Genomic DNA, 23949 nt, shown 5'->3' with positions numbered 1-23949 from the left:
CCACTTCCAAACTAACCAATGAGGACAACGTTGATAGATTCAACTGAACGAGAGACTGGGTATATAAAGTTTGTCCAAGAAGCTCTGCACAACAGCTCAAACGATAATCAAGCGCGATTATTTTGACCTTCTGCCCAAATTCTTTGTGTTTGAGGGTTCACTGGCTTGCCCACTGCTGGGTCGCCCGCCGATCCACCGCCATAAGTGACTTGAACGGTCCGCTCGTATAGAATAGCTTCCTCGCTATCATTGTCCCCTCTTATTTCCTTGTTTCCTGGTCGTATCTTGGACTCTCGGACATTCACGCCCGTCTTGTCTCCCGTGCCTGAAAGAGGAATGTAATCTTCGCCTTCCATGCCGTCCACAGTATTCATCAATGTGTCGAACTTCGGACGCTTCGGTCCTAAGCTTCCCCACGTACGTAGTCCGCGGTTGCGACCAGATGTGTCTTTTTGCTCGGAATCACCGCCTGAGCTCTCGCCAATGATATGCGGTGCCACGTGTCGGAAAAAGCGTCGTAGGGTAGGCAAGCAACAGCACACGATGAACAAGTTGGCTTCAACAATACTATTGTTATGATGAGTCAGATACTTTTCAGAAGTGGTAGTGCATTAGCATGATGAGAACTTACATCCACAGACTACCTTCCGCAATGACCCAAGTTTGGTCCATATTGGTAAGAGATGGAATTAGCACAACAAGACGAATGATGGACGTGACCATGGTACTTCAAGGAATTAGCATACACCAGTTTTGCGTTATTGATACCGAAGGCAAGAGGTACGCACATTGATCCGATGGCAAAGATAGCAGTCAATCCAACTTTTTGCTTGGTTGGCATCTGTAGACCCCAGATTGTTGGAACGGGAATTCCCATTAGCATCACATCAGTGACAACGCCAATCACTGCCGTAGCGATGTAGATGGCTCCTCGGTTGGAGCATTTCGCAATGGGAAGTAGCAATGGGTTCCAACTAGCAGCAATCGGCTTGCATGCAAAGATAAGGCTGAAGAAAATGCCCGTGTACGCTCCAGCGCAGAGGAAAATGGTAGCCCATACTGCCGCTTGATATGTAGGATTCGGGGATAGGCGCCGATAGAAGAGACAAAGAGTGATCTTAGTCAGAGCGCAGCAAGGCGCGTAGACAAGTGGTGCGGCCAAAATGAGCTGCCGATTTGAGACATTAGCATAGGTTTTCTGATACAGACGATTGTACCGCAAGCAATGGGGGCGTTAACTCACACGTGAATAATAGCCATAGAGTTCGATGGGAATTTCGAAGGCGTGCGCGCCAATGCAACCTTGGATGAAACCGGCTACCAGGAGGGCTTGGGTAGTGACTGAGAGTACCCAAGCAAGAAGAACAGTGACTGTTTCCCATCAGTCAGTCGAGTCTGATTGTGGGTGCTTGTAAAGGACATTACCATCGTCGATTTGAAATTGTTTCATAAGACGAACTTTTGTGTAAAGCCGCTGCGCGAGGAAGACAATCGCCAGAATGTTCTCGACTATGAATATAGTATATGTCTCTGTGGTAAGTCGCCGCGCCGGATTCGCAAAGTTGACCACATAGCCTTTGGGAGGCGGGATCATAGTGATGGTGCCATTGACGTTCGACATAATGGCCAAAGCGCTTGTGCAAAGAAAGAGTGCTTGGGCAAGACACAAAGACAATCGAAAATATTCTCTCCGTGAGGTGCCGATCCAGAGTTCAAGACCACGACTCCACTGAGGAGAGGAGGATCGTTTGACTTATGCCCACTCCTCTCCGATGTCTCACGTTGAACATGGATGAGCATGGACGAGCGATGATCATGGCGATCGCGCCCGGTAACTATAGGGCCACCTTATGCCAAGTCGTATCCCGGTTGTGTTTGCTCCACCAGGAGACCTAAATAGTCTGAAATATAGAGGTCTGATTTCCTCTTTCAAAACTAGGGTGCAATTTCGTGTGAGTTCTTGGGTGTATGTAGTCCGAACGTCGGCACTTTTTTTCCTGCTTGGGTATCAACCTCGTCGGCTAAGAAGTCTAGTTACCGCCGAGACACATGGATTCGGTAGTACATTCGAAGATCAGGAGCACGTCAGTGAAGACATTCTATAGTATCTACGTAGAAGAGGGAACTATGGTAAACTGGACAGGAGAGCGGAATCGAAAGCTTGGGGTGATGTAAGTATAGCGTCGGGAAGGCCTGAACAATTACTCCTGTATCAGATGTGGGTAGTCAGCAACTTAGGTGATGTTCATAGGTGTAATTATCGGAGCCTGGTTTCGGTTGCTCTTGCCCTGGCACAAGTGTCCACCTGCAACATTATCTAAGGGCCTTCGAATTCGTGCTAACTTGTGTTCCGTAGTTGGGCCGCAAACGACCGGGTCGGTTGCGAGTTGCCGATTCATGAACGGTGGCCAACCCTGAATAGTTTCGTGCTAAGGTTGTATCTGTCTTCACCGCTTTGTTGCTGACCAAGTTATCAATCCAATACGAATACGAACTCTGGCCCAACGTCTTTCCATTACACTCTCTATAACATTCTTTATTACTTCCTTAGAGACCCCCCAGAATCAGCTGCTTGATATACTTAACAGAATCCATTTGAAATAGTGCAAGCACTGCACGGGCGGTGATTGAACCTGGTGTTGTTGGCAGAAAGGAAGTGAGCCGTGCTGACAACCCGATAGGCGTGCCACCGTCGCCTGATTCCTGCGAGGCCCCCACGTCTGCCGCTCTTCATTTCCTCTTTCGGGACACGGCACCGTTCGGACCTTTTTTTTCTGAACAGCTAGCAAGGAACTGAAGTTTACCATCGCATGTTCCCAAGGTTGGAGATGAGGCTTCGTCGTCCAAACCCATGTGGGGATGGGATCTGACGCAAAACAGGGCGAAGGATCGGACCCTGGCGGGTGGGTCCATAATTAGCCATTCACACCCGCAGCCAACGGCACCACCCTGGGAGCCGAGAGTCAGTCCATAGGGCCGGTCCGATAACTACCGCCTCATTCTGGGGATCTAAACTGGCGATCCTCATCTCTTAAAGCACGTTTTAGAAGTACCCACCCACTAAACCCCGAGACAACGTGAATGAATCGCACTCGAGACAGACGTAGTAACTGGTACTGGTAATCGGTTCAATGGCTTGAGTTTTAAGACCACGAAGTGACGACCCGCCTCCGCGCGGCACGCACTCTCACTAAGAGAAATCCGGCTCGGTTCATGTTGCTTGCCGAACGCTCATCTTCTTCCTAAACCTTGTAAGCCCGAACGGGAGAAATTTCACTCTCCCTAGCTACGACCCACCCACAGTCTTCATGTCGGCTACGGTCTTCCGTCTAGCAAACCCTTATAGTCTGCGGAGTTAAATCGGGGCCTTGGTCCAGTGCTTTGCGACGACATCCTCGTCTTCTTTCGTGCCTAGATACTCAAGTTGAAACAGCAAGCATGAAGTCTTTTGCGCCGACGCTCGCTGCTCTGCTGAGTTTGTACGAGGCCGCCCAAGCTGACTCCAATTCCTGCGCTCGTTCGAACGCAGCTCCCGCCAAGGATCAAGTAAAACTTGCAAACTGCGTATGTCAACATACCATCTAGTCGAGTTCGACCCCACCTGACCAGATACAGTGCAAAACGCTTCAGGACGCCGGTTTGACTCACGTCCTTTACGAGGGTGATGAGGAATACAAGGCCCGCACAGCCTCGTACTGGTCTGTCAGTGCCCAGTTAACACCAGGATGTATCGTCCAACCCACCTCTACCGAAGAGGTGTCCCTGGCCCTGAAGACCCTCTCCGGATACGGTGCGAGCGATTGCCAATTCGCGGTACGAAGCGGAGGTCACACGACCTGGGCTGGTTCCAACAATATCGATAATGGGTTGACTATAGATCTCGGTCTTATGAACACAACGACTTATAATGAGGCCGAAAACCTGGCCAAGATCCAGCCTGGAAACAGATGGGGAATGGTGTACGGCGCGCTCGAGCCTCATGGAGTTACGGTTGGTGGTGGTCGAGCAAGCAGCGTTGGTGTTGCCGGGTTCTTGACCGGTGGAGGTAACTCCTTCTTCACTGCTCATCGCGGCTTTGCTTGTGACCAAGTGCAGAACTATGAGGTCGTTCTTGGTAGCGGGTCGGTATTTTGAGTCAATGGTGCTGGTCCGAGACTGACGTTATGCAGAGAAATCATCAACGCCAATGCGGAGAACAACAGCGACCTGTTTCGAGCTCTGAAGGGTGGATCTGGCAACTTCGGAATTGTTACCAGATTCGACATGCAAACCTTCAAGCAGGGAAACCTTTGGGGTGGCTCGATGGTCTATTCCAAAGAACATACGCAAGCGCACATCGACGCCTACACGGCCTGGGTCGACAACGTTGAGAACTACCCAGACGGCTCCAGTATCATCTTTTGGACCTATCTACCTGCACTGAAAGACGTTGCCATCATTGCTGCGTATGAAGACGTCGCCGGCAACGTGGCTCCCGCAGGATTTGATAAATTCATGGCCATCAACCACACGTCTTCCACCATGAGGCTAGCAAGCCACAAGAATCTGACTGATGAGCTTGAGCAAGCTAGTGGGTACCGGTGCGTCATTACCCAACATTTTCTTCTAGCATCAAGCAGCTGAGAAATGGAGCTGACTCTTTTATAGTGATATCTGGTTCACGATGACATTCAAGAACAACCCTCGTATCTTCAAGCATATCGTCGATGCCCACCAGAAGTTTGTCGACGAATGGAAGGCGGGGACTACCGACCACGACTTTATCACCCAGTGCATGTTCCAGGCAATCCCAACAATTTTCGCCAAGCACAGTGAAGAGCGCGGTGGCAATGTTCTCGGTCTTGAACGTGAGAAGGACAACGCCATCATGCTCTTGTCCAACATCGCTGTCAAGGGTGGTTCAGATACTGAGGCCCGCGCAAGGACGCAGCTAAGAGCATATGGTGAGGAACTGCAAGCGTTTGCGGCTGCCCAGGGAGGGTCGGTCGAATGGCAATTCATGAACTATGCCGACTCCTACCAGGTACAAAATCCCCGTCTCGTATTGATGAACCCTACTAACATGGTGACAGAACCCTCTTGGAAGCTATGGCGCAGAGAATGTCGCCAAGATCAAGGCCGCATCGGCAAAGTATGACCCCAAGGGTATCTTTCAAACGCGTTGTCCCGGCGGCTTCAAGATCTCAAAGCTGCAAGATGCGACTCTTCCGAGGAGAGAGCTATAACAGCGGTCTAACCTACTCGAACCGATGAAAAAGGCGTGCTACGTAGCAAAATCTGAGAGGAAACCTCAGTACATACAAACATAGATTCATGCCTTCACATAGACTTAATGCATAATCTTAATTGAATGGAAACTTTCAGTCAAAAGTATAGGATATCGCCGTTGTATTCGAATGTTAACTTCACATACTCTTCGCCAGAGCAGAACTTGATGTTGGGTAACCATTAACATGAGAGTTGATCCACGAACGCGTGACGCAATCCTTATCGATAGCCCCTCTATAGCTAAAAAGTGGGGTCAATTCATTGACATTAACACAACTTTTTATTTTTCATCTCATCCCCAACAATAAATCCCCGACCAGTTAATACATCTTCTCTATAATGACTCAAACCAACCCATCCGGATTTACCGCCCATATACAGTCTGTTGTGCCAGATGGAACGCGAAGTGCACTTATCCAACAAGTGCTTCCTCAACTTCTCCGAACACTTCCGGACATTGCCCAGGCCCTGCGATCTACATCAGTGTCCGAAGCCGGTAGCGCCAACTCATTTGGCGATAATCAACTGAATGTTGACGTCCTCGCGGAAAACATCATTCGTTCCACCGTCGCTCAATGTCCTTCAATAGTTGCCGCGAGTAGCGAAGAAGACCCCAACGAGACGAGCACGATCGGAGAGAATGTCACGGAAAAAGAGCAGTATACTATAGCCTTCGACCCTCTGGACGGCAGTTCCATTATCGGGCCAAACTGGACGGTCGGCACGATCATAGGGATCTGGGATGGTCAAACAGCGATTTCGGAGACGGAGACCCCTCGACAAAAGCAAATCGCCGCCATTCTTGGAGTACTGGGACCTCGCACAACCGCCGTTGTTGCCATACGCGTACCCGGGGGAACCCCAACTTGCTTTGAAGTCAGTGTAGCAAACAACGAGATCAACATTATTCGACCGAGTGTACAGCTCCAATTGCAGACCAAGACGCGCTACTTTGCCCCCGCCAACTTGAGAGCAGCGCAAGAGAACCCAAAGTATCTAGAACTCATCAACCACTACATATCCCAGAAGTATACACTTCGGTATAGCGGCGGTCTTGTCCCTGATATTTTCCACGCTCTTGTCAAAGGCCACGGTGTGTATATCTCTCCGATTACGTCAAGTAGCCCAGCGAAACTACGTAGGCTCTACGAACTTACTCCTATTGCACTTGTCATAGAGTGTGCTGGTGGCGCTGCGGTAGATTCTGCAGATGGAACCGATATTCTGGATAGACCTGTTCGCCACACGGATGAGAGAGGAGGGCTCGTGTGCGGCAATAGAGATGAGGTAGACATTGTGCGCTCTAAGTTGCTTACATAAAAGCTAGCTTCTTCGTTTATGACGCGACGGGCCGAATCTCGAATGTAGAGCCTTGTATTGAGTAGTACAGGAGGCCCTGATTCATGGCTCTTTAGCAATGTAGAATTGGATAGCTTCATACTTTACTAAGCAGTTAGAAGACAGCTTGAATGGCTTTGATCTATTGTCTTCACTATAGATACAAGCAGCCGATGAAGATCTTGATAGTTGGCAAACTAATAGGACGTGCATACTAGTAGCGCTATCAAGTAAGGTCGATGAGATGTGATCTTCTCGTCTTAATAAATCATTCGAAGCTTTCAAATCAAAATATCTAGGTGTATTCGATAAAAAAGACATAGGAAAAGGTTCCAATTTGTACAAGAAGACACTACATCTAGGACTCTTTCTCCGGATCAAGTCGCCACTTGTAGCAGTTGTTCTCCACTGTCCCCCCTTGCTTTCCATCTGTTCCAGCACAGTTACAGCTATCAATCGGAACCTTCGTGTAGTGGTCGCATTCGAAGTCTGTATATTTGAATTCGCACCCGTCCTTGACCTCAAGAGAGGCATCGATGCCAATTGCTCCTAGTTCGGAAGAGTCGTAGGCGTAAGAAAATCTTCGCTTCACGACCTGGCCAGGACCGACATAACCCACGTCTTTGATAGCCCTGCAAAGGTGATTAGCGGCATCCTGTATTCGCGAATGCGATGTCCATTGTCCGGCATGGTAGCAATCTCGGACGTTCTGTTGCGGGTCGCCAATTTTGAGTACGATGACCGGCGGCGCCGGCTTCACTGTGACAGTAGGTTCCGGCTCGTCTTCCGTCTCTCGTGGGGATGGACAGACAAAATGATCATCTTCTAGAGATATTTCTGGGTCTTCGGATGGATCATCCATACTGCCAAATTGCCACTGGCCGTCCCAGCCCTGGCCCGTACAGGATGGATCATAAAAGCTACACTGGCCAACGAGGGGTGACGGTGCACCCTTCCTTACAACAAGCACCTTTGACGGCCATTGTGGTGGCGCTGGATGTGTCGGAGTTTCTGGCCTTGTTGTTGTACCTTTCCCATCTCCTCCCAGGAATACCAGAGGCGGCCACACCGGGGTACTTGTGAATGTTGGCTTGATGGATGTAACGACATCATCACGGCGAGCTTTTGCCGTCATTGCTGCGGCGTCTCCAATAGTAAGTGCCTCCATGACCCACTGAGTGACTAGAACAGGCTGGTGTGTGATTGTTGATGTCCAGCCCTGGCCCGTGGCAGTCACGACCGGGTAGCTGAGCAGAGTGGTACTCTTCTCCCACGGTGGCAGTTTGAGTAAACATGGGTGCTCGCACCAAACCGTAGGCTCGTCCATATCCCAGATCTTGGGATTGATCCAATAAATTTCGTTTTTAGCCACTTCGTAGATGGTAATCTGCGACCGCGGGGGTGTCCTTGCACGTTAAGGTTATCTTTTGCCGCGATTCCACGACCATCTTGAACGATGCTGTACTTGGCCCCAATCGTGATGAGATGTTGAATGCGGATGTTGGGTCCGTTATTCTCAAGCCATAGGAGTGCCTTTTGACAAGTTTGTCCGTCAATGCAGTCTTGGGAGTACGCTGAAAACCATGAATACAGGCCAGCCCCACCGATCACGATGTCGCTACTCTCGCGGATGATGACAGCCCAGGATGAATCACAGCCATCGAATTCCCCACCGGAACATTTGTACTGAGGATCTCCTGGAAACTTTCCGACGGCATTTGCAAATGGGGCTGGTGCTTTTGGTATTGGCTGGTAGTACGGCGATTCAGTCTGAATCATGCCAGCAAATATGTTCTTGGCTTTGTGGAAGTTGTACTGGTAGTACACTGAGTGCTCGGAAGCAGTGCCGTACAGCCATGTTGGTGCCTGACTTTCGATGAGAAGACCGCGGGCAACATAGACAGATGTCTGAACCTAAAGTTGGGAATGTCAGCGACGCGCTAAGGTTTCTCAATAGTCCCAATGCTTACCATTGTATTGTTGGCATCGACAAGATCTGGATCACTAAAGAACAATATCGTTAGCTACTTCCGCAATCTAAAGTTCGATGCGTAAAGACTTACTCGATCATGTGATCTGCAACCCAAGGCCACATGTTCTCGAAGTAGCCTGACGCTTTCGAAGTAACGTGCATCATCAATGAAGCACCTTGGCAATTCGGGTTCACTCCAGATGTAATAGGCGGACACTCTGCTGGGTTCAGCGAGGTGCCTGTTGCACCTCCAATGCGGGCGTGATAATCTGTGAGGAGAAAAGCATCAGCCCCATGCTCAGAGGAGAATTGAAACCCCAGAATGCAAACATACCCAATATACCGGCAGCGCCTGGTTTGGACGCCTTCATGTTCCACTCCACTAAGACTGCTCCTGGAGTAGGCCCTTTGGTCGTGAACATCAGATCTTGCATCTCTACGTCGCCAACTTGACCGGGAGATCCAACTGAAAGCATAACCTTGGGATTACTAGGAAGGCCAGTATTATCCCTCAATAGGCCTCACGGGCCGCTCGGCAATACATACTTGGCGTCCGAAAAGAATGAACCCGAAGCAGCGAATTGAGACCAGGTTTCGCCAACGAGTTTAGTTCCACTTGGGACGAAAACGGTCCGAGTGATGATGTAGGTACCGGCGTCGACATGGATAATCTTTCCAACATTTGCGTTCAACGCACTTTGGATTGCGCTTGTGTCATCGGAAACACCGTCGCCTAGCAGAAACAGTCAGATTGGGATCAAGAAACAAAGTTTTGACGGCATTACCTCGAGCACCAAAGTTCTTGATATTGACAAAGTCACCCACTGATCTATCCTCATATTGCGGCTTCGCCCTTTCGAAATATGGTACATTGGTGCCCCCTGAAGGATCCAAAAGGAAAGGTTGCCTTGTATAGGTAGTTGACTTGCCCATAGAAAACTCTCTCTTGGGACTGTAGGTAGGACCAGCGACCCACTGATCAATGTGCGCTGAGCTAGCCAGGATAATGTTTCCACTGGCGTCTGCGACGCCTTTCTGGACGTTGTTCATGGCAATGTTTTCCAGTACGAGTCCGGTGCTGCCGGCGCCAGGTGACGAGTTGATTTTGGGATGAGTATCTTTTCTGGGGTTATATGCGCTGTCTTAACGCGGGTTTCAAAGTTAATTGATAGGGCGAGGGTAGAGGCTGCGGGTGGTACGTCTGAGGAAACGTGGGGCCCGTTGACCAGGACAATATACAACAGCAACAACACGCTGCTGATGGGTACCTTGTTGTAACAAGGTGGGCAATATCCTACCTTTTAGCAACTAGTGACGGTCGTGAATGTCTTATAACGTTGCTCTTTGATTTGCCGTGAACAACAGAATACGGTATAGCTGAATGGCAATTGGAAAATGTTTGCAAATCTTGTTTTATGCGTTAAACGACAAAAAAGCTTTCAGAGGCACCAAAGACCTAGTTGAGTTATCGCGAGCTCTGTAAAGGTACTTTGGTTGTGGAGATGTTTGTGGTTATATCGAGTCTTCCAGATAGGATGCACATGATCGAACCACAACCCATCATTAATAGAAGCTTGATGAGTCAGGAGCTCACCGTCGCTGTTGTTTCCGCTCCTAGATATTTCACTGTTTTTCGTCTTTACGGTACGCAGGCTAGATAATGATGGGTGCCTAGATAGTGAGTAGAAGAAGGCGAGGGGAGTTGGACCTAGTCAAGAATTCCTTGCTATGCGTCAGAGCTGGTACGTTGCTCTCGATCCACTTTCGATACCAGGACTTGCATTGCAACCGTATAGGAAGGCAGGGAAAGGCGAGAACAGCTACCATTTGGTGTTGCATACCCCCTCATACTGCGATCGCGCCGCGTGGAGTCCGATGGATGGATGACGTCAGTTGGGCTTCCTTTTCATCAACATCGACTTTTCCAGCTCCTGTGCATCTCTTCTCCCTCATCACCTCTCCCTTCTTGGCTAATTTTCCCGGAATCCTTGCCAGTCGCTGGTCAAAGTGGCGCAATGTGGTAACTCCAAAGCGTCCAAAGCCATCATTACTGGCCTTGGCTTACCGGTACAGTCCTTTGGCTTCTAGGCCATCAGCCAAACCACGCAGCCTGCCAAAGGCCATCACGACGACGGAAGCTCCTGCGATATTTGGCCGAAGAGATGACACTGTAGTATTTTGGTCATGATATGACCCAATGTAGCTAACGGCGCTTGGTTGGCAGGTGGCTACTCGCGAAACAAGCTACGATTGGCTAGGGACTTTGTTCCGCACGTTGTCTCGGACTTTCCTACCGAGCGCTGCTCGCGGGAAAATTCAATCCACTGCGATGCTTCGTGCTTTTCTTCCTACAACCGTCGAGACGGAGATTCTGAAAGAGATACTCGTCGTGCTTCTGGAAGCAAAATGAGCCGATCCGATTCCGATTTGGCCTGGATAGGCAGGCAATAGACGCCCTCTAGGTTCGCCGTTACAACCACATCTCCTCGAGCACATATCCTATCGTCTGCAGGATCGGGCCCACAGCCAACGAACGCCATGGATCCCACCGAGCGATGGCAGTCTATCGCACCAGCCTCGGTTGAACCGGGACAGCAACGTTTAGCACCGGATTCAAAAAGGCGACGTCAAGCGATTCCTGTAGCGTGTATTCAGTGTCGAAGTGGCAAGGCTAAGGCATGCTTCTACCGCTCTTCTACCAGCGCTGCGGAGCAACAACTAACCTGTCGCAGTGCGATGGCACGAGGCCACGATGCATACGATGCAAGGACAACGAGCTCCCTTGCCAGTACGATGTCCCGGAAGGTGTCTCCAGGGCTGAGCGGATGAAGCTGTTGAAGAGGGATAGCGTGTCTGGCAGGCTCAATGAGTTGGAACGCATCGTCGCCTCCTTACGCTCAGGATCAGACTCACAGGCCTCGACTATCCTGGCCAGGTTGCGACTCGGCGAACGAGTGGAAGATGTCGCAATTTCTCTTCCCGCGACTCCTACGGTGCTGAGTAAACCTGCCAGGTATGCATCATTCGGCTAAGGCTCCCTCTGGGCGCGGCACCATGGTAACCCGGGTGCAGCTTACTGGGCCAGGATTCTTCAGGCACTTCTGGAAGTATGGTGAGCCAAGAGTCTATGAGTTCGCTCAACGAAAGTACAGGGACGCCAGAGTGTCGCCCTAACTCCCATTCATTCTTGACCTCATTTAGGGGCCAGCGACCGAACTGCCCAGCGCCCGCCTCCTTCGCATCATCTTCGTACGCTTCATCAACGAAGGGGAAACAACCAGCCACCCCGATGGGAGTCGACGGAAACCCTTTTCTCTACATTTTGTTCGATCGCGACGACTACCTTTTGGCTAGGAGCGAGGATGAAGATGAGGACGATGAAGACCTAGATGAAACTGTCGATCCAAGAATATTGCTCCAACCCTCAACCTTTGAGACTGCGACTTTGCCTACGGGGTCACCCATAGAAGGCTCGCGTAGTGGGAGACGCTCTTCGCAAAAACAAAAGCTAATCCCATCGATGTATGCGACCCACCTTGTAAGCCGTCAACACATAGTCCAGACAGTCCGAGTACATCCCAACCTCGACCTCTGCAACCTCTTTGGTAATATGCCCTTATCTAGCAGCATTCGAACAAACCATTATCCCTCTAGTATACAAAACACACAGGTCAACAATCTCTTTCTTCCAACATGGTCAATGATGCCGGTCAACACAAGGCCCGATCCTGGGTCGTTGAAGCATACATTTTCAGGGATTTTACAGGAAGCGACTGGAATGATGGAACGAGGTGCGCCAGTAGAACTGATCATCGAAACCCATCCCAATATTGCCGCCCTTCTCAATGAGGACGAGTACAACAGATCTGGCATACTTTCCAAATGGGCCGCCGGCATGGTACATAGCGCTCAATTGAAGGGTGAGTGAACGCCCTTTCGCTAGATAGCCCTCTGTCAATCAGTTTCGTGTTCTCTTCGCTAACGATCACAAGGCGACACCTTCACCTGCTTTGCTTCCATGTACCTCTTCTGGTACCTGATGCGATGGATGATCTTCCCCTCGCCAGAGACATACGAAAGAGTACCAGATTGGCTTCGACCAACGTATGTTGGACACCGTTTGGCACACACTGTTGCACAGCTGCTTACCCAAGTTCAGACCTAATCAACTCTTCATGCCCCATATTAATCTAATCGATTTTGTTGCGTGGCCTGCCTTTCGAGAGCTCGCTGTCCAGATGCCAGCTATGCAAGAGCGGATGGAATGGCTCATGGATATGAGTATCAACTTACAATGCGACTGGTCGTTTCTGACGGAAGAAGCATGTCGTACGAATGAGGAGACAGGACTTATGGATTTGTGTCCTGTGGCTAAAGTAAGCTAAGATTCTGCTGGATTTGGTGGATGGGAGGTACAGACCCTGCATCAAGCGCTAACCTCAGCAGGAAACCGTGAATGACTTGTTAGAATGGTCTTTAGGCCCCTCCTTTAGGGGCTACGTGAGCAATGCGGACTCTTATGTCAGGATCAGGACGGAGGAGTACTGAATGCATGTTGTTTGGGCACGAACACGCAGCGAACAAACTAGCATATGCGAAGATAATGCAATCATTATGAATGGCACGACGAATTCAAACGGTCTGAGCGATAAACAAGAACCCAGGTCAAGAATGCCACCAGCGGAATAGACGTAATCATTACTAGCGAATCTACCGGGTAGGAGAATCGAGGGCCGATAGATAGCCTAAAGATTGGCTCTCGCTTGCAGAACAGAGCGAAGTTACCACGCCAGCTGCCTTGCTAAAGGCAAAATAGGCATATACATGGAATGCGTTAACAAGTAACGCTGCACACCAAGATACGTATTCAAACATAACTTCTCACAAATCTTGTATATCGATATAACGCAGCGACTCGACCGCGAATAGCTACCGTGCTAGTTCGTCCGGTGGGGACGTCACATTACCGAGCGGGTCCTAAGTGCAGACAGTTTGAAAAGTCGAACCGCGTCATACTTCAGTAAACCTCGATGAAACACAGATTAGTGAACGTGGTGGGCGAACGAGTCGAAAGATTGGGGATGAGGAGGTAAGAAAGTGGGGTAACCGAACCTCGGCCCATCACGCTTATTTATACCCACTGTGCCAACCTACATGAACTGCTGAGCTTGCTCTACTTCTGGGCACATAAGTTGAACACGCAAGACCCTGGTCTTTTGCTTGACACTATATCAACATGGCTCCAAAGAACAACATTCCCGCATATGTGCTCGGCGTAGGGCTGACCAAGTTCATCAAGCCACGCAAGGAGCGAGCATATCCCGAAATGGGATATGAGGCAGGCGTGAAGGCCATGTTGGACGCGCAAATCAACTACGATGATGTTGAGACGGGCGTCGCATGTTACTGCTATGGAGATACTACAAGCGGACAGAGGATCTTCTATCAATTCGGCATGAGCTCGTATGTAGCACCTATTTTCTACCCCATTCGTGCACTATCAAAGAGAAGCACACTTCGGGGATATGCACTGAACTAAAATTAGTATTCCAATCTACAATACAAACAACGCCTGCGCCACTGGTTCAACTGGTCTGCATCTTGCACGCACGCTCATCAAAAACGGGGCTATCGACTGCGCCCTCGTCATCGGCTTCGAGCAAATGCAACCGGGCTCAATTAAATCCGTCTGGGGCGATCGGCCCTCACCCATGGGCCTCTCAATGGGCATGATGGCTGATACTCACGGCATAGCCAACTCGCCACCCAACGCGCAATATTTCGCCAATGCCGGTAAAGAGTACATGGAGAAGTACGGCGCTGAGGCACGCGATTTTGCCGAGATAGCGAGGATATCTCACGAGCATAGTTCGAAGAATCCGTACGCACAGTTTAGGGATGTGTATACCCTGGAGCAGATTGAGAAGGCGCCTATGATACATTTTCCGTTGACGAAGCTGCAGTGCAGTCCAACGAGCGATGGCGCGGGTGCAGCTGTTATCGTATCTCAAAAGTTTTTGGATGAGCGGCCGCATCTAAAGAGCCAAGCGATCCTCATCGCAGGACAGTCGTTAATGACAGACTCGCCGCAGCTCTATTCAAAGTCCGCCATGGATCTCGTCGGCTACGACATGACCAAGCGCGCTGCACAGGCCGCCTTGAAGGAAGCTGGCGTTAGCCCCAAGGAGGTCAAAGTCGCCGAACTGCACGATTGCTTCTCCGCGAACGAACTCATTCTTTTAGAAGGCCTCGGCTTCAGCGAACCCGGGAAGGCTCATTTGATGGTGCGCAACGGAGATATCACGTATGGCGGCAAAGGCCCTATTATCAACCCTTCGGGGGGCTTAATCAGCAAAGGGCATCCCCTCGGCGCAACTGGTCTAGCACAGTGCGCAGAGCTCACATGGCAGCTTCGTGGATGGGCAAACAACAGACTTGTCGATGGCGCAGATATCGCACTGCAGCATAACCTTGGCTTGGGCGGAGCGGTCGTGGTGAATGTGTATAAGCGAGCGGATGGGAAAAAGAGTGTGAAGCTCAGCGACGAGGAGATCAAAAAGGCGAGTTTGTTCGACTACAATCCAGCGGTAGAGGCGCGGTATGTGACGAAGGAGGAAGGAGATCAAGTGAGGAGTAAGACCGTAGCGAGTGAGTACGCGCTTGGAGACACACTGGAAAAGATCCAGAGTCGATTGTAGATCGCTCTGTAAGTTCAAATCCGAAAATAACCCATCCATTCCTATATATTGTAACTTCTGTTGGATACTGTTTCAACCCGCATGTGTGACTGTTTCTTCCTGATCTGCTTATCGGTGCCTTCACTGAGGAATATCCACCTTTGGCGGCGTAATCTTGATCTGTCGAGGTTAGCATTCGATCCCACCAGTATCTCATCGAGATACACGTACCTTTCCAAGCTCCTCCTTCACTTGTTCAAAACCCCCCTTTACCTCATCTCCCACAGACTTACCAAGGTCTTTCAGCTTGTCCAACAGGCCTCTCCCTGCTATTTTCTGTCGGTCCCCCTCGCCGCAGACCTTATAGCCCGGTGGATGCCACATCTCTCTCTATTAACCCATCGCTAATTAGTCCCTGTATGATCTCTGATGTAGTTGGATAGGTATGCACATACCCTCTCACCGAACATTTCAATATACTTGGGAAGACAACCGTCGGGACCTGTGATATCCTTCCACATGGGGCTAAGCTTCGCATCCTCATACTGGGAATCACGTTTGCGTATAGATGCCTCATCATCTGCTTCAGGAGCTGGAGCATCATCGTTCGCCCAACTTTTCACTGTGCGCTTGAGCGGAAGTGAACCCAAGGAGAAGGCATCGGATAGCGCGTCGACGGATTCGGGATGCGGAATTGATCGCTCGAGTTTGCTCAGCGGGAGCGGGTACGCCGTGGTGGCAATGGAAATTGCTAACAGCAGGAAAGGAGTAGAGATATGCATCGAATGGATAAAGATCTAGCTGTGTCTTTGCTTGAGACGAGAAGTTGTGGTCGACAAGAGTATAACCAAGAAGAGGATGTTACAGCTTCATTTAGTAGCTGAGACGTATACTCCACGTCCTATATAATATCGAAGATGCAGCACACCGAGACAGTCTCGCACGGCACTTGTTTCAATACTAAAGTCGCAGTAACCGTTTTCACGTCGCAATAAACTAGATGGTTGGCATAATGCACTGGATTTTTCGAATTGACAGACACATCATCACTGTGCCTCCCTCACCTTTGCAAACGAGTTTATTGGTTTGAGGTGGCCGAGGACTCATGTCCAATGGTTGTGACTGTTTGGAGCGAAGATGCTGTGCGGCGTGGGTAAACGCCTGGCTAACCGCTGAGCCTGATCTTGCCAAGCCTTAGCTGCAGCACTCATGGCAAGCGATAAAGCCCATAACGACAGGTGTTAGACAGTCTGGTTACTGTCTTCTTATTGTGCTGAAACCTAGTGACATGAGTACTTAGGGAAGGCGTGATGTGTACGGGTGCGCACGTGATAGCGCGCCACACTAAGTTAAGATGGGTTAGCGCGATTGTTTCGTGCAAGGCCTCGAGCCCCGCCGTGCTCCTCTCTCGGCATATGGATGTAAGCAAGTTGGGAAGATGCAGTGTAATGCTTTTGAGTATTGATTCTTCTTTATACAGTGCAGCCAGTCTCCCTCCAACCAATACATGAAGCATTAAGATCTATCTAGGAAAAGGAGCTGGCGGAGACGATCCTCCTCCTGGCCGTTGTCGCTATGCGGTGTGATCAAGAGCGACGGATCGATGGTAGAGGTCGTTACGCCTGCCTGGTCGCCTGGTTGCGCCCAGTCATCGCGTAGAGACTTAGTTGTAGATGACATACGGTAGCGGCGGGGAGCAACGTGCAGGGCTTGAGACGATGATGACGTCCGACGATAGTCGCTACCGGTAGCAAAAGGACTCAGTAGTGTTGAGTTGGCAGTGTCATATAGAGACGACGGGCTCATACCCGCAACGTTGTACTTATTGCTAGCAGATGGTAAGGGTGGGTTGTGCAATGGCGTAACAACAGAGGTGTCAACATGTCGAGCACGCGGTTGATGAAAAACTGGATACACCGAGGTCTGAGGCGATGTGGGTAACCATTGTCCTATATTAAAGTCGAGACTAGACGTAGCAGTAAGCCCTCCATCCTTGTTGTTGGATGAAGACCAGGGCCTCATGCCAGTCACAAGTCGAGAGCTTGGCTGGCGCGATTGCGCACCGTCAGGACTGAGACTCAGCGGTAGAGTAGTGTAACCACCTCCTAGTGGCGCCTCGGCGAGATGTCGCTGGTGACTTGGTGTACTTTGTATTGACCTAGGGCTTGATCGGGGATAGTAGCTCAAGGCGCTACCATCGTCGATCGGTTGTGAGGTCATCAAATCCCTTTCATGGCCTTGCTTCTTCTGTACCGGCTCTGGATATAGCCCGGGGTGATGTTTGCGTGCATGCTTGAGCCTAGCATCCTGACGAGCAAAATCTTTATAGCAGCCGTCAGCTGGACAAGTGTACAGGCCTCCCTTTACAGCTGTATGCTTGTGTCGCACATGGCGCGCGAGATTTCCACGCTGGTATGCACCCGTGAATTGCACACCGCATTGCCTGCAACAGATAGACCTCGACTCGGTCGATGGTGCTGTCGCGCTCGAAGCTGCCGCCCACGGTAACGATGTCGGCGGGCTTGGCGGGGAGGAATAGCTGGCGTGTGTGGGAAGACACAGCCTTGACTCGATGGTGGCTAGGTTGTCCTCGAGACCTTGGGGATGGTAGCTTTGCAACGCATGGGGAGCGAAAGCATGTGCGGGAGCGGGCGACTCGGAGTCGCTGACGGGGGCTTGGTCGTGCTCAAGCTGGTCACACGTTAGCAGTGGCTCCATCTAACTAGAAAGTAGTGTCTACCCGAGTGTTGATGCGTGACCAGGGATCGTCGGGCGAGAGCGCGGTGCGCACTGCGTTGACATTGGTGGTGTGGTTCAGCAACTGGCTGTTGGGTGGTAGAGGGAGGCTCATGCTCATAGCGCCATCGAAGCTACTTTCGTTGTCGTGATTGATCGGTGTGGTCATCTTCTCCTATGAGAGTTGTTCTGTCGGTGTGATATGGCGTACAGTGGCAGTGGGGTCACTGCGACATCCGGGTTATAGCAGATGGGCCAACGCAGTGGTCGAGGTCAAGAGTTGCCACAGCCTGCAGTTGTCGAAGAGCATATTCCAGAGGGAAAATCGAGGGAGTAGCGACGGCACGGCGTCTTGGTTATAGGCGTGCGACATGCATGCATGTGAGCGACCAGACACGGCGGCGGCCATGATGAGGTGTCTCCGACAGCTGTGCATGTATGTCTATTTGTCGGATTCGACGCGCCACGCCACGCCTGCAACTCCATGATCCGATGGTTCGCTGATGTCCTGGGTGAGTCGAAAGGTAGAAGGACGTTGAAGGCCCAAGCTATGTGTGGTTGCTAGCTTGCCCAGGTGAGCATTGGCCGCGAGCCGGCATCCCCTGCAAAGTGAGGCATGCCTGGCACCCAATCTTGGCCTGCAGTGATACAGTTCGCACCAAGTAGCTTCGGAACATGTGGGCAAAAGTGCAAAAGAAATTGGACCTTTGGTAGTTCTCGAGTCGCGTGCTGTGAGCTATGGGATAGCTTGTCGCGCTTCACGCTTCAGCCACGCCACGCGTACATATATTGCTGCCGAGGCGCTGCACACCTGACATCATTCACCCTTTCGGATGCGCAAGCCAAGCCGCACCTTGGTCGTCAACTTTCATGATCCATCAACCGCTCGTGGGCGGACTGAAGCGTGTAACGTCGCGGAGCCTTCTGCGTGAGCCGTGCATTGGTAGCAGAAAAGAAGGCAACTGCGAGAGTCGTGGCCAAGGCAGACAGGAGGGCGGGGGGCGCAGCGGAGGACTGTGGCAAATGTGTTCTATTGCATCAACCCAAGGGCGTTCTGTTGTTCGTTGTCACTCCCGGCAACAGAACATGCAGTTTCGTGATGTCTTACAGATCTTGTCAAGTTGTAACGGTTCCCATGCTCGTTCTCAACTCCACCATAACGATAACTCTTGCTGGCCTTCCCGCCCTAGCATCTAGTTGCAAAGTACCGCAACTGAGTTTCGAATCCAGAGCGGCGAGCAAAGGGTGCCTTCTCCAAAGCCCGTTTCGTGCATGTATGGTGGCGAACATACAGAGTAAATAAATCGCGCTATGCGGGGGTTTGATTAATCGCGCTCTGCGGGGCTTGACGACATGGTAAACAAGCGGGCGGGGACTTCGGTCATACCGTTGTGTTGCTAGGCTGACTTCTTGGCCTGCAGGCAGTGCGTGACACGACTAGATCCACGTTCATGTTACAGCGTAAGCAACAGGAAAGAATCCGGCTTCAAATAACGATTCGTGAGTGGAGCGTAGCTATAGCTTGCCCTTGGACTGATTGTGTCCTGTCAAAGAGAAGAACCACTTGACACCGCACATCTCAATCGATCCATTGCCACACACCCCCGCTTGCCCTGCCCTGTCAAAGATCGCCTCGAGCTTCCCCTTGCTATTCACGCCCACCGTAATAGATACCAGGCCCTCAGGTTGCCCTTCTCTTCCAGGGATGAACCCTAATCTCGCGTTGGTGAACGCAAGTAGATCTCGGCTCCGTGCGACGCCAAAAATCTCTTCCCATTGTCGTGCGCCTGCTTCGTGGCCGACGTCGCCAGGCTGCAACCGTAGAACGCAGCCTTCCAATGTGAGGTGTTCGCTACGCTTCATGCCAGGGTAATAGAGCCTGTGATCCGGGCCGCATGCGTGCCATGGGGAGAAGCGGGACTTGAGAGGCGTTGGATTGTCTGCCCTGGGTTCGTGGGAATCGAGTTCAGGCATCATGCCACCTGTCACCGTTACAATCTGGACATCGTGCACTGTCACACAGTAGTCGGGGATGACGTACCCTTAATGCCCTTGGGATGGTACTGCACGCATACCGCGTCATCATGCTCATAGTCAAATATGACTTTGGCGAGTCCTTTCTTCTCAATGTACTCCCGCCGCTCCTTCGCATCCTCGGTCTGCATGATGATCATATATCCGCCATCGCCGCGCTTCTCGAGTAACCGGCTGGCCGTCGTATTCGCATCGAAGGGTGAAACGACCTCGATGATGTCGCCGCCAAGTGGTACTGGTGCCCAGTTAGTCGCGGAAGTTTCGCGAGCAGGAAGAACGCACTGAGGAAGTTCTTTAGGCCCCACTGGTGGACAGCGGGATCCTCGTAGATGACCTCGGTACCTAGTATGTATGTCTAATAGGTCAATTACTTCTCCAGCGTGCCTCAGTCAGTGCGTGTCTCACAAGAAGCTGCTTCGATTGTTCAAGGTCCCTCGACACTAGAGCGATCTGGCGCAGTCGCGTCGGCGTAGGTGCGAGGCCAGTCTTTGCTAAATTCTTCGCTCCAGACATTTGCGCCTAACTTACCGTCTAACTAGGTTCATAGATGCGTATGTGGGCTGCTCATTCTTTTGTAGGCGGCTTACTCAAGCCGTACGGGTAGCTCCTCGGTTCCTGACAGTTCCCCGCATGCGTACCGGCATTGTCTGCAGTCCTGCATATATATCTTGAAAGAACGGTTTGTTAGTGATCGATTTAGTTTGATACTCGACTGGACATAGCATGGTGCCTTGGATGTCCGCGCGCACTATGGGTGATGAAGGAGCCATGGCGTCGTGTTTGTTGTGATGCTGGGACGCGTAGCTTGTTCGGTAGTGCGACCCACGCGTCATAATTTCGTCCCACCCACGATGCTCACATGTACTTTAGGAGTATTCATGTCCAACATCTATATATCCAAACGACGCTTCTCTCCAGAATTACGAGACTCTCACTACATTGCTACCTTTTAAAGTTACCCAGACTCACCTTAATCATCCCATTCATGCTCAAATGACGACCGTGCACCTCCACATTGTCACCTCACTTGTCCCCTTCTACTTCTCCTCGTAGCCTCATTTCATCATATACCGTTTATTTCTTTGCAATGATTCTTAAAAACGCCTATTACCTTCGTCAACCGGATATGTCACTGAGAGCAGTCCAGCTCTCGCACGACTCATCCGCTTCTGAACAACCTTCGATCTGCTGCCTTGGATTATAAACAGCAAGCAATATGCAAATAGCGCTATACCGCTCGATTCCACACTCTTTTCTCGCGTCTTTATCACAAATCTCGTTGATAGGATTACAAACGTCCTTGGCCGCATCTAACTAATTTCCGGCCCAGACATGCTCGAAATATCAGACAAACAGCCACCACTCATACTAGCTTCTGTATATTGGAGTGTAGAATTTGTAGTTTATGCGGTCGTCGACCACTGTGGACAAAGACAAAGACGACCTTTACCGACGGCAAACATCACCTGGGTCTACTTATTGTCATAATTGCACGCCAGTTCAGATCTCCTCTCTTGCTTCTACATCCGGAAAGCACGCCAGTATCCTTCGAGCATCTATCCCAGAGTCAACATACAATTAAGAAGTCGTGAGTGGAAAAGGCGCGTCCCCTACACTGGGCTTACTCCATTGGAGCATTTACGACTGCTTTCCTGGATAGACACTACTGACATGGACGATGATCTCTGGAAACTGACTTCGTCTCTGTTCAGATTCAAATTCCCTGTGTTGTATTTGGTCACTAACTATCGTAGACATTCCCTGGAAATGGGCTGGCCATACAAAAGATAGGACCTACCACTTGATCCACGCATATAGCACTTTGAGAACACAATTTGCGCATACACGGAGGAGCAGAATATGAGACTTCTTTGTGTACAACATTTCGGCACGTCCGCGACGTTTACCTACGACTTACACATGTGCAAGAGGGGACATTCTCATATGTCCATGCTTTCACGACCAATTCCTCCGCCACGCGCGCATGCGCCATCTATCACACACGCTATACGTCCGTATCGATTCTCTCCAGTGCGCACATATATACATGATGCGTTTCACTTGAGCTTCTCCGAGTGCGGCTACTATCCCACTCCACGCATTATCGCATGCCCCTACATCAAGATCGTTCTGTAGCCCGGGAACAATGTTGCGATTTCACTCAGAATAATACAACGTATATGAAACATATACATGACCCCGCGCGCTCATTTCCGCGCTTCTTCGCGTTCCCCGTTCCTCCAGTCCCCAGATGTCCGTCGCTTCACCTCGTGCGTGGACCCTGACTCGCCGCCCAGCGTGCTCAAAGTCGCAGTCACCTCTTCTTATATTCCATATCCGACAATACACAGATCAACTCAATCTTGGCGCGAGCATTTGTCACCTTTATATACTGGTCACCGTGGCCGGCCTTCCCTCTTCTTCTTTTCGTCTGGCGGGTTTTCACATATTGTTTGTATCTTTGTAGGATTACATCCCCCAACTATAACCCCTCCCCAATTGTACTAAATACATGCAGCTATCAGTACCGCTGTTACGATGCCGAGCTTTCTGGACGCGTTTTTCCTCTCCATTGCCTCAAATACACCCCTCCCACGCGACAATGTTGATATTATCAGCGAACCCACCACCACCACTTCACCACGGCCGTATACACGCTCGCAAGCACGCCCTGTTGCACCAGTTCCTACGCTTCCGCAACCCTCGTTGCTGCCGCAGATCAGTCTACCCTCGCAGCACAAGAAGCGCGGCCGCAATTCCAAAATCAACATCTTCATCGACACGAACGCAGAGTCCGATACCCCCAGGCCAGCGCTAAAGAGGTCAAAGACAAGCTCCCGTACTCCTCTTTCCGTCAAGACCGACACGGCAAATAGCACGCCTATGCCTTCACCCCGTGCGCCAGATACTCCGTTCCCGTTCTCGTCCACCGATCCGTGCTGGGACAATATCGAAAACTATGACGCCAGGCCCTTCATGACGCCTCCGCCTACTCCAGTCGATCTTTCGCCCGCGCAGTCCCCGCTCCTGCATTTGACGTTCCTCAATACACCTCGGACAGTTCGCCCTCGTCGTGTCGCGGCAACTGCCGTCCTCATCCCCCCCAAAAGCATGGCGTTGTATAACCTGTTGAAATTGGACGACTGGAAAGCCAGCGCAGAGGAGGTCAGAGTAGCGTGGAGGAAGGAGGCGCTCGCGAGCCATCCGGATAGGGTTACCGAAGAAGACAGGGGATATGCTACGCTGAAGATGCAGCAGCTGAACGCCGCGAAGGACCTGTTGTCAGATAATAAGCGTCGTCGTCGGTACCATGTGGATGGCAAGCTGCCGTGGGTTGTTTGAGCATGAGTGTCAGCAGAGCGTTTCCTGCTGTTGTGGTACTCTGTGACCAGTTTGGCGTTGTTGCTTGGAACTGAAGGTCAGCCGGTGGGTTGAAAGAACTTCTTAATTGAAGTCTACTATCCGGTCGTTGAAAGTTGTCGAAGCTGAGGTCTACTAGCTGGCCGTTGGGTTGAAAGTCTTCTTCACTGAAGCCTACCAGACAGTTGTTGAAACTTTGCATACACAGCGTAGTTTCATATCCGCTCTTCAGCTTTAATATCATTCTTTAAAAGTCATGTTTCACTGCGTGTGATGAAGGCGTGCTTCCAAAACATCCACTGACCGAATGTAGTACCAACATCCCTTTTCACCCAAAAGAAGTGGGAAAGGGATCGCAAATATCAATTCACTTACGGTCCCTGGGAGCGAGGGAAAGAAAGCCAAAGTGCGATAATTAATATAATGTAATGATTCCTTACTCGACATTCACCTGAACATGGCGAGATCCCATGACTGACTGTTCTCCCAAATTAGCGAATGTCTTGCCATATATAGTTCGTCATACGATAATCGCTCACCAAAGGCGTCGATACCTCATAAGTT

The 23949-nt window shown here is 50.7% G+C and overlaps 11 protein-coding genes across 11 annotated transcripts; 5 read left to right on the top strand and 6 right to left on the bottom strand.

Moving 5' to 3' along the window:
- Window positions 1-107: 107 nt before the first annotated feature.
- Window positions 108-1759, bottom strand: K460DRAFT_390853 (uncharacterized protein; the record flags this gene model as incomplete). The annotated part of the gene is made up of 5 exons (XM_040935796.1): window positions 1426-1759; window positions 1244-1371; window positions 789-1168; window positions 632-727; window positions 108-567 (listed from the first exon to the last, which is right to left on the bottom strand). Exons 1-5 carry the CDS (start codon window positions 1619-1621, stop codon window positions 108-110), a joined length of 1260 nt encoding a protein of 419 aa, XP_040792891.1. The 5' UTR covers window positions 1622-1759.
- Window positions 1760-3076: 1317 nt separating this feature from the next.
- K460DRAFT_412044 (FAD-binding domain-containing protein) lies at window positions 3077-5368 on the top strand. Its single transcript, XM_040937513.1, has 5 exons — window positions 3077-3564; window positions 3616-4121; window positions 4170-4580; window positions 4648-5023; window positions 5073-5368. The coding sequence occupies exons 1-5, from the start codon at window positions 3439-3441 to the stop codon at window positions 5223-5225; spliced, it is 1572 nt and encodes a 523-aa protein (XP_040792890.1). The 5' UTR covers window positions 3077-3438; the 3' UTR covers window positions 5226-5368.
- Window positions 5369-5552: 184 nt separating this feature from the next.
- Window positions 5553-6902, top strand: K460DRAFT_361134 (fructose-1,6-bisphosphatase). The gene has a single exon (XM_040932397.1). The coding sequence runs from the start codon at window positions 5608-5610 to the stop codon at window positions 6586-6588; it is 981 nt and encodes a 326-aa protein (XP_040792889.1). The 5' UTR covers window positions 5553-5607; the 3' UTR covers window positions 6589-6902.
- Window positions 6630-9628, bottom strand: K460DRAFT_422763 (glycoside hydrolase family 55 protein; the record flags this gene model as incomplete). Its single annotated transcript, XM_040938183.1, has 7 exons — window positions 6630-8012; window positions 8072-8520; window positions 8577-8610; window positions 8670-8847; window positions 8913-9067; window positions 9125-9311; window positions 9364-9628. 7 exons carry the CDS (start codon window positions 9626-9628, stop codon window positions 6965-6967), a joined length of 2316 nt encoding a protein of 771 aa, XP_040792888.1. The 3' UTR covers window positions 6630-6964.
- A 1281-nt stretch (window positions 9629-10909) lies between these two features.
- Window positions 10910-13224, top strand: K460DRAFT_382075 (uncharacterized protein). The gene is made up of 6 exons (XM_040935391.1): window positions 10910-11254; window positions 11311-11591; window positions 11651-12498; window positions 12571-12682; window positions 12738-12954; window positions 13025-13224. The coding sequence occupies exons 1-6, from the start codon at window positions 11117-11119 to the stop codon at window positions 13124-13126; spliced, it is 1698 nt and encodes a 565-aa protein (XP_040792887.1). The 5' UTR covers window positions 10910-11116; the 3' UTR covers window positions 13127-13224.
- Window positions 13225-13814: 590 nt separating this feature from the next.
- Window positions 13815-15276, top strand: K460DRAFT_327041 (thiolase-like protein; the record flags this gene model as incomplete). The annotated part of the gene is made up of 2 exons (XM_040930646.1): window positions 13815-14041; window positions 14124-15276. The coding sequence occupies 2 exons, from the start codon at window positions 13815-13817 to the stop codon at window positions 15274-15276; spliced, it is 1380 nt and encodes a 459-aa protein (XP_040792886.1).
- Window positions 14992-16273, bottom strand: K460DRAFT_361131 (uncharacterized protein). Its single transcript, XM_040932396.1, has 3 exons — window positions 15711-16273; window positions 15487-15645; window positions 14992-15435 (listed from the first exon to the last, which is right to left on the bottom strand). The coding sequence occupies exons 1-3, from the start codon at window positions 16035-16037 to the stop codon at window positions 15397-15399; spliced, it is 525 nt and encodes a 174-aa protein (XP_040792885.1). The 5' UTR covers window positions 16038-16273; the 3' UTR covers window positions 14992-15396.
- A 497-nt stretch (window positions 16274-16770) lies between these two features.
- On the bottom strand, window positions 16771-18160 carry K460DRAFT_400389 (uncharacterized protein; the record flags this gene model as incomplete). The annotated part of the gene is made up of 2 exons (XM_040936324.1): window positions 16771-17946; window positions 17996-18160. The coding sequence occupies 2 exons, from the start codon at window positions 18158-18160 to the stop codon at window positions 16771-16773; spliced, it is 1341 nt and encodes a 446-aa protein (XP_040792884.1).
- Window positions 18161-19506: 1346 nt separating this feature from the next.
- On the bottom strand, window positions 19507-20538 carry K460DRAFT_270888 (uncharacterized protein; the record flags this gene model as incomplete). The annotated part of the gene is made up of 4 exons (XM_040927684.1): window positions 19507-19973; window positions 20033-20260; window positions 20308-20380; window positions 20431-20538. The coding sequence occupies 4 exons, from the start codon at window positions 20536-20538 to the stop codon at window positions 19507-19509; spliced, it is 876 nt and encodes a 291-aa protein (XP_040792883.1).
- Window positions 20539-20988: 450 nt separating this feature from the next.
- K460DRAFT_13811 (uncharacterized protein) lies at window positions 20989-21384 on the bottom strand. Its single transcript, XM_040926719.1, has one exon. It carries the CDS (start codon window positions 21333-21335, stop codon window positions 21120-21122), a length of 216 nt encoding a protein of 71 aa, XP_040792882.1. The 5' UTR covers window positions 21336-21384; the 3' UTR covers window positions 20989-21119.
- A 634-nt stretch (window positions 21385-22018) lies between these two features.
- K460DRAFT_382072 (uncharacterized protein) lies at window positions 22019-23564 on the top strand. Its single transcript, XM_040935390.1, has 2 exons — window positions 22019-22299; window positions 22572-23564. The coding sequence occupies exons 1-2, from the start codon at window positions 22277-22279 to the stop codon at window positions 23365-23367; spliced, it is 819 nt and encodes a 272-aa protein (XP_040792881.1). The 5' UTR covers window positions 22019-22276; the 3' UTR covers window positions 23368-23564.
- Window positions 23565-23949: the final 385 nt, after the last annotated feature.

This window comes from Cucurbitaria berberidis, assembly GCF_010015615.1.
Source record: "Cucurbitaria berberidis CBS 394.84 unplaced genomic scaffold K460scaffold_1, whole genome shotgun sequence".
NCBI classification, from domain to species: Eukaryota; Fungi; Ascomycota; class Dothideomycetes; order Pleosporales; family Cucurbitariaceae; genus Cucurbitaria; species Cucurbitaria berberidis.
Note: the sequence above shows the minus strand (reverse complement) of the source record. Positions and strands in the feature narration are given on the sequence as shown.